Source organism: Capsicum annuum, chromosome 12 (assembly GCF_002878395.1).
Source record: "Capsicum annuum cultivar UCD-10X-F1 chromosome 12, UCD10Xv1.1, whole genome shotgun sequence".
NCBI lineage: Eukaryota > Viridiplantae > Streptophyta > Magnoliopsida > Solanales > Solanaceae > Capsicum > Capsicum annuum.
Genome location: NC_061122.1, coordinates 52,193,984 through 52,214,606, shown reverse-complemented (window position 1 = coordinate 52,214,606; position 20,623 = coordinate 52,193,984). Strand labels below are relative to the sequence as shown.

The 20,623-nt window shown below is 39.2% G+C and overlaps 1 protein-coding gene across 13 annotated transcripts; it reads right to left on the bottom strand.

Annotated features, from left to right (window-relative positions):
• Nucleotides 1–460: 460 nt before the first annotated feature.
• On the bottom strand, nt 461–20,307 carry LOC107850379. Of its 13 annotated transcripts, XR_007048615.1 has the most exons (6): nt 19,743–20,238; nt 5,161–5,269; nt 4,948–5,065; nt 4,177–4,864; nt 1,374–1,467; nt 498–727 (listed from the first exon to the last, which is right to left on the bottom strand). XR_007048615.1 is itself a non-coding variant. In XM_047401586.1 (4 exons), exon 1 carries the CDS (start codon nt 17,436–17,438, stop codon nt 16,392–16,394), a length of 1,047 nt encoding a protein of 348 aa, XP_047257542.1. In that variant the 5' UTR covers nt 17,439–19,285; the 3' UTR covers nt 3,669–4,861; nt 4,948–5,065; nt 5,161–5,269; nt 14,183–16,391. The 13 variants fall into 13 exon arrangements, 1 of the variants encoding a protein (XP_047257542.1); XR_007048617.1 differs by lacking the exon at nt 19,743–20,238 and having other exon boundaries at nt 461–727; nt 4,177–4,861; nt 5,161–5,468; XR_007048608.1 differs by lacking the exon at nt 19,743–20,238 and having other exon boundaries at nt 5,161–5,817.
• Between the last annotated feature and the right edge of the window lie 316 nt (nt 20,308–20,623).

The following is a 20,623-nucleotide window of genomic DNA, read 5'->3' as shown; positions in this document are numbered from 1 at the left end:
TAGTACACCTGCTGACATCTAAATGATTAGAATCAAATAAAAAGAATTAAATGCATAGTTACGATCTAAGATCTGAGTGATCAAAATATTAATTTTTATTAGGTACAACTAATGAAGCATAAAATACGTAAATAAGGAAATTAAATTTTAATTTTTTTTAACAAATTTTTCGTTTCAGTGATCTACATTATTATATGTCATTTACATATTAAGAAATTAATAATAATTAATAAAAATAAATAAGTAAAATAGATATTTATGACATATCTGTTTCAGTTGTTTCAACCGTAATTTACTACACCACCTCTAATTAATTATTATAAATTATTTAAGTATTAAAAAGTTAATAAATTTGATTAAAAAAAAAAGTAAAATAGACATAAAATAATAAATTAACTCTTTATGTTTCAAATTAATTTGACATCTTATATGAGGCCCATCTAAATTATTTTCACAAGTATTTTTTTAGGGAAAAATTCAGAAATAGCATACTTATTCCCTTAATTATGAGTTTCATAGCAACAGTTTCATAATTACATAGTATAACAAGTTGTATTTTGTATTTTTGCAAACTGTTGCTACAAAAATACAAATACATCATTATTTACATTTCACATCTCTAAGTTTATAATATTTACATTGTATATCTATATGCTATACTATTTATATTGCATATCTTCAAGCATGTTAAAAATTCGAGCTGACAGTATTTGACGGCAACATCTACCTGTGAAAAAAAGGAGGAAGGATTCAGATTCAAAGTGAGAAAAAAAGGAGAGCATTTAGAAAGTATAGACTCAGTTATCGTTGTACAAACAAGAGGACATGAAAATTTATTTACAGACTGTGAAAGTCCACATAGCTGAGAAGTTTCAATAAATATATAAAATGAAATATTATAAGCCAGTTATCAAAAAATGATTAAAGCGGGCTCCATTTTGCACTTTCAGTCAGGTATACCATTCCATCATAAAAACTTGATAAATTTTACTCTTAGTATGAGTAATTTATACTATAATTTTGATAAAAGTAAAAAAGTAGAGGTGATTGGAGTATAATACTACTATTCAAAACACATACATAGAACATCCAAAAAACTAAATCAGGAGGAAAAAATTGAAAACAAAATATTCATCAAACGACGTAATGAACACTACTCAGTAATCACACATATAAACATTGAACAACCAGCCAATGAAACATGATGACATTGATATCTAGATTAAGGTTACCAAAAAAAATATTAATTACTAGGGAACAAAAAAAGTAAGTTAGTTATACTCATCGAGTCATCGTTAACAAATAAGTTTTCCAGCAATGCCGAGAAAGTTTTCTCTGTAATTACTTTTCTCAGAAGAATCAACAATCATTACCTTCCACAAAATTGAAGCTTCGATATAGGATGAGTAATTTATTACTCACAAAATCGAGCTTGTTATGGATGTTACAAGCATGAATTATTCATTCCTACAAATCAAATTAAGTGGAAGATAAAGTTACTATTACTTTTATTGAAATTAAAAATTATGGAGGAAATAAAAGATAAATGACACAAACAATAATAAGTAAATTAAAGGCAATAACCCACGAATATTAGAGCAAGAAACAGTAAAACCCCAGAAATTGAAGGAAAAAAAAATAGAACTAAAACAATTCATGTGGGCAATTAATTGGTTGGTGTTGCTTTACTTGCTGCATCAACGTAATTAATGATGCAGGCATGCCATTTGCAGTGTGTGAAGTGAGGGCCTGAATTTCAAAAACCATCAAAATTTGTAACATCCATTGAATAAATTCAACCTCGAGTACAAATGAGTTCACACATGAACTAAGATAAAACCCAGCATTGTGATTACAAAATGATGGGGTATATCTGAATCAAGGCCATAATTTGGCACCTGAAGAGACGAGAGGCATAAAAGGTTGTCCAAACAGAGTGAAAAAATCTTACCTCCTGAGGATCCTTGCCGCGAAAAACTTCATCTACTATAGGTCTTTATACTATTATAAAAGACGTCTTCCAAAATTTGAAGAAATGAGCTAATTTGAAAGAAGGAAGAAGGATTTTTCTAGAACTATGCAGAGTATTTATGATGCATTGTAAAATTACATGAGCCTAATGCCATGATCTTTCAGCACACTTACGTTCATGGTAACGCAACAAGTGTTATTATTTACAGGTTTTAATAGAAAGAATTGAAGATATTTCATGAACTAATCTCAAAAATAGCAATTACACAATGTCCACTTGTTGGACTATAAGCCATACGAACAACAGGAGAACCAATATCAATCGAAGCAATCTTACTTTTCGTGTACACATCAAATTCCGCCCAATTAAAATGCAATCAACATCATCATACAGTTTCTTAACAAGAAACACAAAGCATATGTGATTCAATTTGTACTGATTATATGGCTTCCTATGGCGACGACGAGGAGCGTCTGAGTGGGATAAAATACACAAGAAATCTACATATAACCGAAAGAAAAAATAAAGAACAAAACTCACTCCAACAACAGAAACATTAATAGATCTTAATAACAATATCGATCTATTGGGAGAAGATGTAGATGGGACTGAAAAGATGGTCGAAGAAATGACCTCACAATACATAAGTAGCAATGCACATCCATCTTATAATCATTCTTTTTGATGTTATAACAATATTGTTAACATAGTAAATAATTTCTTAACTTCTACTGTGGTGAAATGACTTCTAGAAAGAGGCAGAGAACGAAATATAGAGGAGTTGTCATGAGTGAAGACCAAAGGCTTCTCCAAATGACTAAACGAAAAATTAGGAATAGGGAGGTTGCAGCTAGAACATATGAGATGAGATTGGTACGCTAGCAAGATGTTTCTTTTTATTGATTTTATGACTTCCTATTATCCCAAGAATTCTATCACTTGATCCTTCATTTTGTTTGTTTTTGTCTTATGTAGACATTTATATACGTTTATAAGGCCCGTGAAGTATATTTGAAGTCTCCACATTTGGAGCTTCTCAGGGAGAATGATTACTTGAAAAAACCTGCTAAGATAAAATTTATTAATCATTCATTTCGTCAACATATTGTTACTCTAATTTGTATTCATTTCTTAAAGACTACACATCAATTTTTTTTGGTTAATCAATTTTTGAAAGACCATAACAGAGTAAATATGCTGCCTCCTGAACCATTGAGGAGGACCATCTCAAGAGAAAGAAGTAAGAGGAAAAGTAACAAAATGTTCGTATCCTGTGGATTTAGTCGAGATGTGAGGAAAAAGTAACAAAATGTTCGTATCCTGTGGATTTGGTCGAGATGTGCTAAAGCTGGGCCATAACCATTCTTAAGGTTCACAGTAACTGTAAAACATGTTGTCATTATAGTGCTGACAGAAGCAACTTTCTCCATTACTACGAAAAGAAGCTATTTTTCTTAATATCTCTCTCAATTCTTTTAGATTAAGTAATGCTAGAGTTACTGTGATATCCTAGTTTTTCTTTATTTACTTGTGTACGCACTTTTCATATCTGTGAATTAGAAAGATCCTAGAATTAGTTGTTGATTCTTTTATGGTAGGAAACTAAACTTCTTCTCATCTGCACACATGCAATTTATTTATTTATTTTGTATAAACACAGGTAGCTAAGCTCGTTGACATAGGAAGTAATGATATATAAACATATATAACTATAATAATATTTGCGCATAAAAAGCTACAATAATTTGTAGCAAATATTCAAGGGATTTGAGTTGAGCTTGATCATATATCTAACTACTAAACTTCTTCAATGATAAGAGAAAATGAACATTTGTTTCTTTCTTTCTGGTCACTTTTCTTGACAGTGTGATGAAAATGGGTGCACTTTCAGCGACATCAAATCTCCAACCAAGAAGCTGGTTAACCATTTTGGTAGATCCCTTATAAGTAAGCTGTGCTTTTAATAGTGGAAATGTAGGTCTCAATCTTCCAAAGGAACAATCAAGTATTGCAACCAATTAACCAATGGGCTCTATTTGTAATCTTCTTGCATATTACCTCTTTCTTCTAGGAATTATCGTCTAAAAGAATGCTATATTTTACTATTATGATGCTGCAACGCAAATCAATGTGCAATAAATAGTAAGGTAACATATTATTTACATTAAGCAAACAAGCAGTCAACGGGAAAGAAAAATCAGTACCTTGGGAAATAGGCAAGGTCGATAAAAAGACTAGTTCAGAGCATCCATGCACGCTAACGGACCTTGCCATGCATGGTTCTGTTAGAGCATAAAAGTTTTCACTGCCCTAGCTGCCTCCACTTTGAATTGACAAACCATCATTTATTATCACTCTGGTTGAAAAGGGGGAATTGGCTAACAGATTACCACCATTTCCTCCCTTAAAAAATAGGTAGTGCAGGAGAATACAATGATTAGTAAGCTAGACCAGGAGGACCAAGAGGCCCGATTTTGGATTAAGGCCGCCACTGCTGTTGCTGTAATGAATTTCTAATAGAACCATCTCTCGAGACCGGGCTAAAAATCCGCCTCTCTGCATATTCCTATTTGGAAGGTAATGCCCTTCCATTATTCTGAGGCAGCAATGCAGTATTTAATTGCCTCCTATTAGCAGCGGGATGCAATTGCACACGTTCTGAACTCCACCTTTTTTGAATCCCAACATTGGAATGACGATAATTTGGTGTTCTTGGACTTGGAAATGTAGCAACTCGGCTAGTCGTAATGGGATTCTTCTTCATGACTCCAAAACGCGGAGAAGAATAATGACAGGTGTTTACCACATCATTGTTTAGATCTAATGAAGCAGGTCTTCGCCTGTCTGGTTTCTTCAATAGAGATCCCGACCCAAACCTCCGATCTTGACCTTCTATTCCAATGAATTATTCAAACCAAAAATCCACAAAAATAAAAAAAATGCTTACACAAACTGTGAGGTGAATTGCTTTGTACTTTGAAAAAATTGAGTCTCTAGTCACTTTAAGAGCTTGAGAAAAGGAGTTTCTTGCAGAATCTAAAGATAAATTTTCATCCTCTATGTCAATCTCGTTGTTCTTCTCTGCCTTTTGAACTGGAAAACAGTGAATAAATGTGTGACTATCACGTTGAAGAATCTTGCGTAGGAAGCCAGCTGAAAGATTTGAAAAAAGAGACAGAAGAGAGTACCTTTTGCTTTTTCCTTTCTGCTAAGGTGACTAATTATGTGTTCCATTGCTTTGTTTGGATCTGTAACTGTACCCCCCCAAGCTTCGTGGCATTCACGCCCTACCAAATTCTGGTTCAACCTAACATTTCAGATTCTTCGAAATGGACAACTCCATAAAGTAGAGTTAGTAACAATATATACCACAATTTCCACAAAAAAAAAGAGGTGTAACGCCCCGAGAGTACACTCTAGATGCCACACGGTGCTTACGACCCCAACTACTGAACTACTGATAAACTGAAATAAATCATATCCCTGATAGATGAGGACTCACTACTAAATCTACAACTGCTGATTGGACCTGTATAAATGCGGTCGGGATCTTGAGCGTCTGAATCTATGATATGAGACATCATAATACAAAGAAAGAGTATGCGATCAGTGCGTGGAATGTACTAGTATGCTAGATGAGGTAAGGCTGAATATAAGAGTTCATATGCATGAACAATAACTGACTGGATGATATAGAATCACTAAATATAAGAGCACGTGGATAACTGATACTACGAAAATCACTGAGTATGCAATACTGTACATATACATATAGACTGTAACTGAGCTTTTCTGAAGCTGAGCACTGAGTTCTGATAACTGAGTAACTGATATCTAAAGTTACTGATAACTGATTTACTGATACTGATTGACTTTGTCTGACAGTCCTGATTCTGTAAAATGAACTAAGTTCTAAACTGAAGACAAACTGAAACTGTGGGAGGTAATCATCTAACCGACATGCCCCAAATAAGATAAGATAACTGAGTTGAGGTCCAATCTGTAACCCCAATTGAAAGGATGCTAATACCGTTCCATGGGTACTAACAACTACTGTGGAGTCAGTCCTATCTAACGGGTGACCCCTGAGATCAGTCCGAAACTAGCGGGTGATCCCTGAGTATGTTAGTCCTATCTAACGGGTGACATTTCATAACTACGCTGGCTACGTAGTTCTGGAACTTAAGGATTATTTCTAGGGACCTAGTCCTAACTAATGGGTGAGCCCTCATCCCTAGGCTCACTCGGTGCTTAATCCTACTCCCAACTGAATAGACACTGAACTGATTATATTGAACTGGACTGGATTGATACTGAGTCTACGGAGTTTTCCTGAGTTCTGTGACTGAATGAGTTTTACTAATTGTGACATGACTGATACTATTCTATAACTGACACTGGCTCTAGGTAAACAACTAAATTGTCAGATATTAAATACCCTAGGACTCGATAGCATAAAAGAAAGCCATAACATGATCATAAAGGCATAACAATACTTGCTAACAATGCACTCATTTAGACATTTTTTCAAACACTTAATATACATGAACTTGTGCATGAATGAGATCACATAATAACATGTCATGCTTTCACTAGTCAAATCACATAAGCATTTCATCAAACACTTGTAGGGCATAAGCTTATATATAATTGGGACCACATAATGACATGTTATGATTCCACGATTTACTTCACATAGGTAATTTAGCAAACACTTGGGGAGCATGGATTATTTACATGATAATGGCCAACACATGAATATCATGATACATTAATCAATTTGTAAATTCAAGGGTTTATCAAGATAATCACATATTCATCACACGTGCTATTCAATTTTCATGAAACTTACAATTAATTCATGGATTGAAACCCAACTAATATCATGAACATGAATTCAATCTAATTCAAACATGAAAATCATGAATTTGAGATCTTGTATGTTTAAAAAGGGTTCTTGGACTTTATGGGTGAAAGAGACCCATGAATGAACACCTAACATACCTGAGAAGAAGAGTTCTTAAAGGTTCTTGGAGGATTTCTTGAGATTGCTCTTGGTTTCTTGACGTTAGGGTTTTGTATTGTAGAGAGAAAACTCTTAATTTTGGGTAAAAATTGAATAATGAACGACATAAAATGATTTTAGGTCTTTAATCCCATATCTAGACGTAATAAAATCATGGGAAAAGATTAATTTAACACTGGACGAAACTTTGGATTTCTATTAAAAATTTTCGACACTACCCTCTGGCGCGACGCGACACGATAGTGCTGGTTCACTGAAAAGTGGACAACTAAGAACTGGGCTAATGGCGCGACGCGACACGATCGTGCTGGTTCACTGAAAAGTGGACAACTGAGAACTGGGCTAATGGCGCGACGCGACGCCATTACGGTGCCTTACTGAATGAGAAACTGGGCATTGGCGCGACGCGCCATTACCATGAAGAAACATTAGAAAAGTGAAAATTGGGAAATTGGTTGGAGGCACGATGTGGTGGTATCATGTTGGCTCACTGGAAAATGACAATTGTCATTTGGACCGCCTCCGCAATGCGCTGAAGTACCAGGTGGTACACTGTTTCACTATAATGACTCTAACTCTTCACCCGGGTATCGGATTTGGGTGAATTTTATATCATTGGAAAGTTAATTGAATTTCCTACGCTATGGTAGGCTCAAACTGAAAAAAGACGTAGTATTTAAAATTTTTTACATGGAATTAATCATGTACTAAGACTTAAATTAAGCTAGAAAAATACGGGGTATTGCAATATCTCCCTATTGGGAACATTCGTCCTCGAATGAGACTAATCAAGCTGAGAAATTCTAATAGACTGAGTTTACACATTGAACATGCATAACTAAAGCATGACTACTTGACTAAAACTACTGATATGCTGGCTTTACATACTGACCATGCATATCTGATACATGAAATACATGACTGAACTGATTCATGAATGCATGACTGAATATGCAATGATAATGGATACGATGTTTACAACTGTAACTACATCATAGAACTGAGTAAATCTAACGAAGACAGTCACCTTAAGCTGAGAATACTAATGAACCTGAGATCGCTTACTGAACATGTATGAACGGGAACATGAGGACATGACTGAGTCTGAAACATGATACATGAACTGAATATCATGAACTGAACTGATTCCTTGAATATATATGCCATGCCATGGGAATGTTAATACGACTGAGATTAAAATAAGAGTTAACTTATGAGTACCCGTTACACCAAATTGGATTCGTTACGCGAAGAGAAATTAAAAGGTTTAGGACATGAAAGCTCAAGGGTTATAGTGCATCTCTTCCTTGGGACATTATGTCCCTTGAAAAATGTCGACCTCGATGAGAATGTCGACCTGGATGAGATACTGAGGAAAAGCTGAGACAATGCATGGGGTACCTACGAACTGAATCTTGACTGAGTATTTGGGGTCTAAAACTGAGGCACGACATATAAACTGGGCTAAACTCATAACTACTAGGATGCAACATCTTGGAATGGGCATATTCGGGAGACTTCGGATAGGGAGACTGGGTGGAAAGATGGGAAACCATACGAACTTGTCTGCCTGGCTGCTAAACTAAATTCCTGGCTTTATGGATATAATACCCTAAATATTTTTTAAAGTCTAATCTAGTCTCCAAAAGAGTTAGTGATGATTTCCTAAATGATTAATGTTTAAATCAGATAGAATTTCCCCAATTTCAACTTCTATCATGTGGGAAATTTAATTAGCTTTCTAACAATACCAATTTCGTCCAAATCCGGTATCGGGATAAAAAGATATAGATGTTTTACAATGAGCTGTCTGAACCTCCTAGGAGCGACGGAAGGCGCGAAGAACCGTCAAGCTAGCGACGGACCGTATCCCAAACCGTCACAACTGAGGCAGTAAGACTACCTTCTAGTCAAACTATTATGTAAAGAGCGATGAACTGTCGACCCAGCGACGGATCGTCGCCCTGACCGTCGCTAATATGGCAGTAACCTATTTTCTGGCTAGACTGCGACGGACAGAGTGAAGAACCATCGAGCCATCGATGGACCATCGCCCAAGCCATCGCAGATCCCATTCAGCAATTTTAAGCTATTTTTTAAATGGGCATTTGGGTCTTTTTCCATCTGTTTTAACCCTTAATTATACTAGATCATAGCTCATAACTTTATTATTGACCTACCACACCAAATTAGGGTTCCTCTCAAAGATTTATCCCCAAGAACAAGATCAAAACCCTTTTCAAGAAACTAAGAAATTCATGTTCTTCAAGTTCAAGAACCATCAAGAAAACATCAAGATCTGTGTTTCCCAATCCAAGAACGTTCAAGAAACGTTAGTTATCTTTCAAGATCCAAGATTTTGAGGTATTTTTAGTATTGATTCATGGGTTTCTTTCACCCATAAATCTCAAGAATACTATATTAAAATCATGAATTGTGAAACCTATGTTGTGGATTATCGATTATGGTCGTGAGTCCAGGAAGTATCATATTTTATCAGTTTCATGCTACCGAGTCTTGGGGGTACTTGTACCCAAAAATTTAGCTGTGTTCCTAGAACCAGTGTCAGTTTTTAAGATACTCTCAGTCAAGCCATGCTCAGTAGAATTCAGTCAGACTCATGACTCAGGAAAACTCAAAAATTCGAGTAATCTCAGAAATCTCAGTAACTAAGTAATCTCAGTAGTATTTCATTAGTCAGTGGAACTTAATGAACCCAGTCTAGTTCAGTTAACCATGTTTTATTGTCTATTCATATAAAAGTAGGAATTAGCACCGAGTGAACCCAAGAATTAGGGCACACACTGTCAGTTAAGGGTGTGATCCTTAGAAGCAATCCTTGCGTTCCAGAGCTATATATTGACACATCATCACTGACAGATGAGGGTTGATGAGGTGGATTAACACTGTCAGATGAGGGTCCCACCATTTTCTTTTAGGGACACTGTCAGATGAGGGTCACCCATAGTTTGTCCTTACCAATGGCGCAGTATTGACACCCTTTCAATTGGGATTACAGATTGGACCCCAACTCAGCTATAATAGCTTATTAGGGCCATGTCGGTTAAAGGACTCCTTCCCACTGTTACAGTCTCAGTCTCTATAATAGAACTCAGATAGTTCTATAGAATCTAGACTGTCAGATACAGTAACCTAGTACAGTGCGGAACTTAGCTAGTTCTATTAAAATCTAGTCTGTCAAATACAGTCACTCAGTATGAGTTACATCAGTTATCAGTAACTCATGATAGCAATATTCAGACTCAGTATTCATATTATCACGAATTCAATTACAGTTACTTATTCATGCATGTATTCTCACGTTCATGTAATACAGTCAGTTAGTATTGCTCATGCATATGAACCCTTTCCATTCAGCCTACCTCACTAGCATACCAGTATATTTAATCATACTGACACATTTATGCTATGTTTTTTTCTACCATAGGTTCAGAAGTATTAGCTTTAGAACATCAGTAGCATTTCAGTTTCAGCAATCAGAGTCAGCAGTGAGTCCTCATCATTCGAGGATGTTATGATTTGATTACTTCACTTATACAGTACTTAGTTTATTTCAGTAGTTGAAGTGAGTTGGGGACATGTCCCATCAACTCCTTATTCAGATAGTACAGTGTTAGAGGCTTTCAGCCTATAGTATGTTTAGATAGTTATTTTAGTTGTTTTGGTATTGATATACCATATTTTTAAATGTTGTGTTTTATTAGATATTTGAACCTTATGGCCTTTCAGCATTTTATTCTACATTTATATAGTATATTATGTAGTATTTAGGTACAAACATCAGTCATGGGTTAGCTTGTGTTCCTTCGGAGTCATGAGCACCGTGTAATATTTCGTGTACTAGATTTGGGGCTTTACAAACTTGGTATCAGAGCCTAAGGTTCAACAGTGTCCCAGGAAATATGAAAAGTCGCATCTAATAGAGTCTTGTGCATGGGTGTGTAGTGCACCACACTTACAGACAGGAGGCTATGAGATATTTTAGGAACAGTTTTCCTTCATTCAGTATTCATGTCGTTCTAGTGAGCATAAGCTCAAATGTAGACTCCCAGTCTAATCTATTCTTCCATTTTATTTATAGAATATATCTCCCAAAAAGGCTAACAAAAGGAGAATCGAAAATCAGTTAGTACCTTCTCCCATTTAGGCAGATTCCCTAGACGAGCATGCCTTTCATGGAGAATTCAGAATTGACTCCCTCACTTTATCTTACTCAATAGTAGCCCAGAGCAATCAGCAGGCTGTTGTCCCAGCCCCTTCTTTAGCCAGAGCTCCAGTGCCGAACTTCAGAAACGGCAACGGGGATAGGGCGCCAGGCCCTAGACCTTAGGGCAGTGTTAGCAGTGCCCGAACCTATCCCCTTTGTCAAACTTATGGTAAGAACCATCAGGGTATTTGCAGAGCTAGCAACGACGTCTATTTTGGATATGGCAAACCAAGCCACAAAGTTAGAGTTATCCCCAGTCAGGTTTTCAAGGTCAGCATAACCGTTTCTAAGCTCAGTCCGATCGCCCGAATCAGCAGGGTACCACCTTCAATGCTACAAGTGGGTAATGCCCAAACATACTCTATGCTCTCCATCCCCGAAAGGATTAGAAAAATTCTGTTAATATGGTTATCGGTACGTTACAGATCTTTCACTTGCACGTCTACGCTTTGCTAGATCCAGGAGTTTCTTTGTCTTTTATTACTCCTTATATAGCAGTTGATTTTGGAGTTAGTCCCAAAATTCTAGCAGATCCCTTTCAGTCTTTACCCCAATGGGTAAAACCATCATAACCCGATGGGTATACAGGAACTGTTCGGTCATGGTAACTGAGAAAGTCACTTCAGCAGAAGAGTTAGTGATGACTTCTTAAATGATTAATGTTTAAATCAGATATAATTTCCCCAATTTCAACTTTATCATGTGGGAAATTGAAATAGCTATCCAACAATACCAATTTTGTTCAAATTTGGTATCGGGGTAAAAAGATATGGACGTTTTACAGTAAGCCATTTGAACTGCCAAGGAGTGACGGAAGACACGACGAACCGTCGAGATAGTGACGGACCGTCGCCCAGACCATCGCAACTGAGGTAGTAAGACTACCTTTTATTTAAACTGCGATGGAAAGAGTGATGAACCGTCGAGCCAGTGACGGACCATCACCCAGACCGTCACTAATATGGCAGTAACCCATTTTCTGGCTAGATTGCGACGGACAGAGCGAAGAACCGTCGAGCCAGCGACGGATCGTCACCTAAGCCATCGTAGATCCCATTCAGCAATTTTAAACCATTTTTTAAGAGGGCATTTGGATCTTTTTTCACCTGTTTTAACCCCTAATTATACCAGACCAGAGCTCATAACTTCATTATTCACTTACCACACCAAATTAGGGTTCCTCTCATAGATTAATTCCCAAGAACAAGATCAAACCCTTCTTCAAGAAACTAAGAAATTCAAGTTCTTCAAGTTCAAGAACCATCAAGAAAATATCAAGATCTGTGTGTCCCAATCCAAGAACGTTCAAGAAACGTTTGTTATCTATCAAGATCCAAGCTTTTGAGGTATGTTTAATGTTGATTCATGGGTTCCTTTCACCCATGAAGCTCAAGAATCCTATTTTAAAATCATGAATTATGAAACCCATGTTTGAATTGTTGATTATGGCCGTGAGTCCAGGAAGTGTCATGTCTTGTCAGTTTCATGCTATCGAGTCCTGGGGGTACTTGTACCCGACAATTTAGTTGTGTGCCTAGATCTAGTGTCAGTTTTCAAGATATTCTCAGTCAGGTCATGCTCAGTAGAATTCAGTCAGACTCATGACTCAGAAAAACTCAAAAATTCCAGTAATCTCAAAAATCTTAGTAACTCAGTAATCTAATAATATTCCGTCAGTCAGCGAAACTCACTGAACCCAGTCCAGTTCAGTTAACCGCATTTCAGTGTCTATTCATATATGAGTACGAATTAACACTGAGTGAACCCAAGAATGAGGGAACATACTGTCAGTTGACGGTGTGATCCTTAGAAGCAATCCTTGCGTTCCAAAACTATGTAACCAGCATAGGTTGAGACATCAACACTGACAGATGAGGGTTGATGAGGTGGATCAAAACTGTCAGATGAGGGTCCCACTGTTCTCTTTTGGGGTTCTCTTTTGGGGACACTGTCAGATGAGGGTCACCCACAACTTGTCCTTACTAGTAGCGCAGTATTGACAACCTTCCAAATGAGGTTACAGATTGGACCCTAACTCAGCTATAATAGCTTATTAGGGGCATGTCGATTAAAGGAATACTTACCATAGTTACAGTATCAGTCTCAGTTATAGAACTCAGATAGTTCTACAAAATCTAGACTGTCAGATATAATTACCAGTACAGTATGGAACTTAGCTAGTTCCATCAGAATCAAGACTATAAAATACAGTCACTCAGTATCAATTACATCAGTTATCAGTAACTTATGATATCAGTATTCAGACTTAGTAGTCAGTATTATCACGAATTCAGTTACAGTTACTTAACCATGTATGTATTCTCACGTTCATGTTATACAGTCAGATAGTATTGTTCATGCATATGAACCCTTTACATTCAGCCTACCTCACTAGCATACCAGTACATTCAATCGTACTGACACATTTGTGCTTTGGTGTTTTATACCATAGGTTCAGAAGTACGCGCTCTAGAACATCAGTAGCATTCCAATTTTTGCAGTCAGAGTCAGCAGTGAGTCCTCATCATTCGAGGATGTTATGATTTGATTACTTCACTTCTATAGTACTTAGTTTATTTCAGTAGTTAAAGTTAGTTGAGGACATATCCCATCAACTCCATATTCAGACAGTATAGTGTTAGAGGATTTCAGACTATAGTATGTTCAAACAGTTATTTCAGTTGTTTTGGTATTTATATACAGTATTTTTAGATGTTGTGTTTTATCATATATTTGAACCTTATGGCCTTTCATCCTTTTACTCCGCATTTATACAGTACATTCAGTGTTCAGGTACAGATATCAGTCATGGGTTAGCTTGTGGTCCTTCAGGATCACAAGCATCGTGTAGCATTCTGAGTACCAGATTCAGGGCGTCACAATGGACTAACTCATACTAAAAACTTATACTCAACTGGAGCATTTCTTGATACTCTTTTTATAAAGTTCTACTGACCTTACGGAGCAAAGAAATCTTGGCATGGTCCGAATGAGATATCTGAATAAGAAATTACAACATGGAAAAAGACATCATAATGCAAAGAAAGAGTATGCGGTCAGTACATGACTGAGTTCTACTGATTGTGACATAACTAATACTATTCTATAACTGACACTGGCTCTAGGTAAACAGCTAAATTGTCGGGTATTAAATACGCCCAGGACTCGATAGCATAAAAAAGACATAACATGATCATAAAGGCATAACAATACTTGCTTGCTAACAATACACTCCTTTAGACATTTTGTCAAACACTTGATATACATGAACTTGTACATGAATGGGATCACATAATAACATGTCATGCTTTCACTAGTCAAATCACATAAGCATTTTATCAAACACGTGTAGGGCATAAGCTTGTACATGATTGGAACCACATAATAATATGTCATGATTCCACTATTTACTTCACATAGGCAATTTAGAAAACACTTGGGGAGCATGGATTATTTACATGATAATGGCCAACACATGAACAACATGATACATTAATCAATTCGTAAATTCAAGAGTTTATCAAGATAATCACATATTCATCACACATGCTATTTAATTTTTATGAAACTTGCAATTAATTCATGGATTGAAACCCAACTAATATCATGAACATGAATTCAATCTAATTCAAACATGAAAATCATGAATCTGAGATCTTGTATGTTTAAAAAGGATTCTTGGACTTCATGGGTGAAAGGGACCCATGAATGAACACCTAACATACCTGAGAAGAAGAGTTCTTGAAGTTTTTTGAAGGATTTCTTAAGATTGCTCATGTTTTCTTGAAGATACGGTTTTGTATTGTAGAGAGAAAGCTCTTGATTTTGGGAAAAAATTGAATAATGAATGACATAAAACATTTTTAGGGCTTTAATCCCATATCTGGATTTAATAAAATCATGGGAAAAGACTAATTTAACCCTAGATGAAACTTTGGATTTTCGTCAAAAATTTCTGAAATTACACCCTGGAACGATGGGGTACAATCGCGTTGGCTCACTAGAAAGTGGAAAACTGGGAATTGGACTGATGACGTGATGCGACGCCATCACGGTGCCTTACTGAATGGGAAACAGGGCCTTGACGCAACACGCTATTATCGCAGAGTAACATTGGAAAAGTGATAATTGGGAAACTGGTTGGTGGCGCGATGCGATGGTATCAGGTTGTCTCACTAGAAATGAAAATTGCCATTTGGACTGCCTCCACAATGCGCTGAAGTACCAGGTAGTACACTGTTTCACTAAAATGACTCTAACTCTTCACCCGGGTATCGGATTTGGGCGAATTTTATATCGTTGGAAAGCTAATTAAATTTCATACGCAATGTCAGGCTTTAAACTGAAAAATACTAAGTATTTCAAAAATTTTACATGGGATTACTCATGTACTAAAACTTAAATTAAGCTACGGAAATACGGGGTATTACAATAGGGAACTAAAGCCAATACTTATTATGACAATGTAATAAATATGTTGAAACTTAGATACTTGTGTAATGCATGCAAAAACTTATATACTTGGTGGGGGGTCTGACAAAAGATACAATTTACGACATTAATAATAAATTTCAGATCATGAAATCCGCAAGTAAGAAGACAATTAGAAGAAGCCTGCTAAAAATTAAAACACTCATATGAATGAAGAACATAAGTGTGAAGAAAAATAAAAAAATACAACAAAAGAAAGAGATTAAGAATGAAGGAACGAAGCATCAACTAATGAAATTGACAAATTGGAAGAAGATTAGGAAAAATTTGAGCAAAAAATTACCTGAAATTGTCACCATCAGTATTTCGAAAGGCAATAAAAGACCAATTCTTGCCAATACATATGAAAAATCTTTTTCTTATAAACAACAACAACAAACCCAGTGTATTCCCACCTAGTGGGGTCTGGGAGGGGGTAAGATGTACGCAGTCCATACCTCTACCTCTAAAGAAGTAGAAAGGTTGTTTCCGATATACCCCCGGCTCAAGGCACGAGATACCACACAAACACATAGTAAAGCACAGCACAAGATTACATATCATAAATACGGCACCCATAAGTAATATAAAACAAAGAAAAGCACACAGATTCGTAATAAAACATGGAACACGGAATCATAACATTCATAAAACCCCCACTAAGTAATTCCCTACACTAGCGACCCAAACTGGCCCTAGTCCTCTGCCCTAATCCGCGTCCTCCAGACCTTCCTATCTAGGGTCATGTCCTCGGTGAGCTGTAACTGCTCCATGTCCCGCCTAATCACCTCACCCCAGTACTTCTTCGACCTACCCCTACCCCGCCTAAAACCATCCAACGCTAGCCTCTCACACCTACGGACCGGGGCATCCATGCCTCTCCTCTTCACGTGTCCAAACCATCTCAATCGGGCTTCCCGCATCTTGCACTCCACTGGAGTCACACCAACCTTCTCTCGGATAGTCTCATTGCGAACTCTATCCCATCTAGTCAGCCCACACATCCAGCGCAACATCCGCATTTCTGCCACCTTCATTTTTTGGATGTGGGAGTTCTTAACTGGCCAACACTCTGCTCCATACAACATGGCCGAACGGACTACCACCCTGTAGAATTTGCCTTTAAGCTTGGGCGGCACCTTCTTATCACACAGCACCCCCAACGCGAGCTTCCACTTCATCCATCCCGCCCCAATACGGTGTGAGACATCCTCGTCAATCTCACCGTTACTCTGGATCACGGACCCGAGATACTTGAAACTATCCCTCTTACATACCTCCTGTGATTCCAGCTTCACTACTACCTCATTCTCCCGCCTTACGTCATTAAACTTGCATTCCACATACTCTGTCTTGCTTCTGCTTACCCTGAACCCTTTAGACTCAAGAGTTTGCCTCCACACCTCTAATTTGTCATTCACACCCCCTCGAGTCTCATCTATCAGAACTACATCATCTGCAAAAAGCATACACCACGGCACCTCCCCTTGAATACGCCGCGTCAACACATCCATCACCAACGCAAACAAAAAGGGACTAAGAGTAGATCCCTGATGCAATCCTGTCAGGACAGTGAAATGCTCTGAGTCTCCTCCCGTCGTCCTCACCTGAGTTTTCGCTCCATCATACATATCCTTAATTGCTCTGATATATGCCAGCGGTACTCCACTCACCTCCAAGCATCTCCAAAGCACCTCCCTGGGGACTTTGTCGTAAGCCTTCTCTAGGTCGATAAACACCATGTGCAGGTCCTTCTTCCTTTCCCTATACTATTCCACCAACCTCCGTACCAGGTGAATTGCCTCCGTCGTCGAGCGGCCAGTCATAAATCCAAACTGGTTTTCCGAAATAGACACTATCCGTCTCAGCCTCACCTCGACCACTCTCTCCCAGATCTTCATAGAGTGACTCAATAACTTAATCCCCCTATAGTTATTGCAACTCTGGATGTCACCCTTATTCTTATAGAGAGGGATCATGGTACTCCACCTCCAAGCCTCGGGCATCTTTGCCGTCTTGAAGATTTCATTAAACAATCCAGTCAACCACCTTACACCAGCCTCTCCAACGAACTTCCAAAACTCCACCGGTATCTCATCCGGCCCCGTCGCCCTACCCCTTCGCATCCTGCGAACAGCCTGTCTAACCTCTTCTACCTTAAAACGTCTACAATAGCTAAAATCCCGACACTCCTCTGAGTGCTTCAGTTCCCCTAACACAATAGCTCTATCCCCTTCGTCATTCAAGAGCCTATGAAAATACGACTGCCATCTATTCTTAATGTGGCCGTGCTCCACCAACACTCTACCGTCCTCCCCCTTAATGCACCTCACCTGATCGAGGTCACGACCCTTCCTCTCCCTATCCTTAGCGAGTCTAAACAACTTTTTCTCCCCTCCTTTCCCCTGTAACCCTGCATACAAGCTCTCAAAAGCGGCCGTCTTAGCTGCCATGACTGCTGACTTAGCCTCCTTCCTCGCTAGCTTGTACTCTTTCCTGTTTACCCGCTTCTCCTCTTCGTCCTTACTCTCCACCAACTTAGCATACGCCCCTTTCTTGGTCCCCACTTTCTTCTCCACCTCCTCATTCCACCACCAATCCCCCCGATGGTGCCCACCCGGCCCCTAGAAACACCCAACACCTCACTTGCATTCTCCCTGATGCACCTAGCCGCCCTATCCCACATACTATCCACGTCTCCCCTACACTCCCACACCCCCATTCCCGCCAACTTCTCCCCTATCTCCCACGCATTCACTGGCGTCAGGCCGCCCCACTTAATTCTAGGTCTATACTCCTTACTCCTCTTCTTTCCATTCTTCTTTATACCCAAATCCATAACCAAGAGCCTATGCTGGGTCGAAAGATTCTCACTCGAGATGACCTTACAGTCCTTACACAATGCCCTATCCCTTTTCCTAAGCAACAAAAAGTCAATCTGGGCCCTGGCTATCGCGCTTCGAAAGGTGATCAGGTGCTCGTCCTTCTTCGGGAAGCCCAAGTTCACCACCACCAGCCCAAAGGACCTCGCAAACTCCAATAGGGTAGACCCCTCATCATTTCTCTCCCCAAAACCAAAACCACCATGCACATCACCAAAGCCTCCCGGTAACGCCCCGATGTGCCCGTTGAAATCTCCTGCTACAACAATCTTCTCCGAGCTAGGCACGCCTCTCACCACCTCCTCCAAAGCCTCCCAAAACCGCATCTTCTCCTCCCCCCCCCCCCGGTCCCACTTGCGGAGCATAAGCACTACACACGTTCAGGGTAAACCCCCGAAAGACCAACTTAATAGTCATCAACCTATCGTTGATCCTCTTCACCTCTACTACCTGCCCTCTAAGCTCTTCATCTACTAAGATGCCAACTCCATTCCTACGCCTCTCGCTCCCAGAGTACCACAGCTTGTAACCATCCACATCCCTAGCCTTATACCCTACCCACTTGGTCTCTTGAACACACGCAATGTTGATCCTCCTCTTCCTAAGAATCTTCACAAGCTCTATGGACTTACCCTGAAGGGTCCCTATATTCCAAGACCCAACCCTATCCACACGCCCTCCACTGCCCCCCCCCCCACGGCCAAACCTTGGCCTCCCTCCCACTCCCGCCCTTTTCTCATCCCCCGCCCCCACCACGGCCCTACGCCCCAACCCCCTCGGACCTGACCCTATCCACCCATTACCGCCCACAGCCACAACTACACGAAAGTATAAGAAAATATAAAGATATAAACGATGGTAGTAGCAAAGCAGCAACAAGAAATACAAGGCTCACACAAATTCAAAGAAATACTCCAGGAACAAAACTATACTCAATTAGGGGGCAAACACCACTGGACTCAACACCCACAGCCCCAAACACAGATTCCCAAGCCGATAACCCAATCCAAGCAGTGCAAGAAACGACCACAGCAACAGCAACAACAGACAACAGGCAATATCCACAAATCCCACGCAAGTCAAGGTACAGGGGCTACTACTAGCATAATACGAAAAATGAAAGAATGCAGAATAAAGAATGAAATAACAAAGGTTAGAAGTCACCGGATTATGCTTGTAGACCAAGCCGGAAACCAAGCCCAGCGTTGACCGGCGTCCGGGGAGTTTCGGTGCTGAGATGGAGCTGCGGCTGCTGGAGACCGAGGGAACTGGTCGGAACTGGTCGTCGTTTGGGTGCTGCGGCTGCTGGCTACCGGGCGGCGGGTACAGACGGAGCTGCGGCTGAAGACAGAGCTTCGGTTGTTGGGCTGTTGTACCCCGCCGGCGTCGGAGGGGGGGGGGGACGGCTTGGAACCGTAGGTCGGCGACAGAGGGCGGCGGGGAGCGGCGACGGGGGTCGGCGCCGGGGACCGGAGGTCGGGTCGGGTCGGCGACGGCGACGGGGGCCGGGGATCAGGGCGAGAGAAAGAGAGGGTAGGGAGAGAGAGAGAGCCGTTAGAGAGAGAGGGCCGTTAAAGTCAGAGAAGTTCCGGCACGCCTATTAATGCTTAAAAAAATATTTACCATAATTCTTGATGAGGAGAAAATGAAGAGAATAGTTGCTTACGAATGGGTTATTCTTCGGTCTGCTTGATTCTTCTTCTTCTAAGAGAGAAGAAGATGAAAGACCTTTCTGGAAGCATCAAGTGATTTACATAATATTTAAATTACCTTTTTCCCCCTATAATTGATATAAATAACTAATATACCTTGGTCGTTCCATGCTTCCTCCTCTATATAGTAGAAAATAGAATATATTTCTTTAGAATAATAATATATCACTTGCATGAATTAAGTTACATTCTGTATTTTGGTTCAATGATTTGTATTGTGCCCAACAGAAGAACGCCCAATATTTTAAAAAATAGAATAATACAAACTTTTCTTAAATACACATGTGAAAAAGCTGTTCAATAATTTAACGACCTTTAAAGTGGTTGAGGTGC

Bases quoted from the DNA above. Each gene is read 5' to 3' on its own strand.
- LOC107850379 (XM_047401586.1), bottom strand. From the start codon at position 17,438: ATGGTGTTTATCGACCTAGAGAAGGCTTACGACAAAGTCCCCAGGGAG.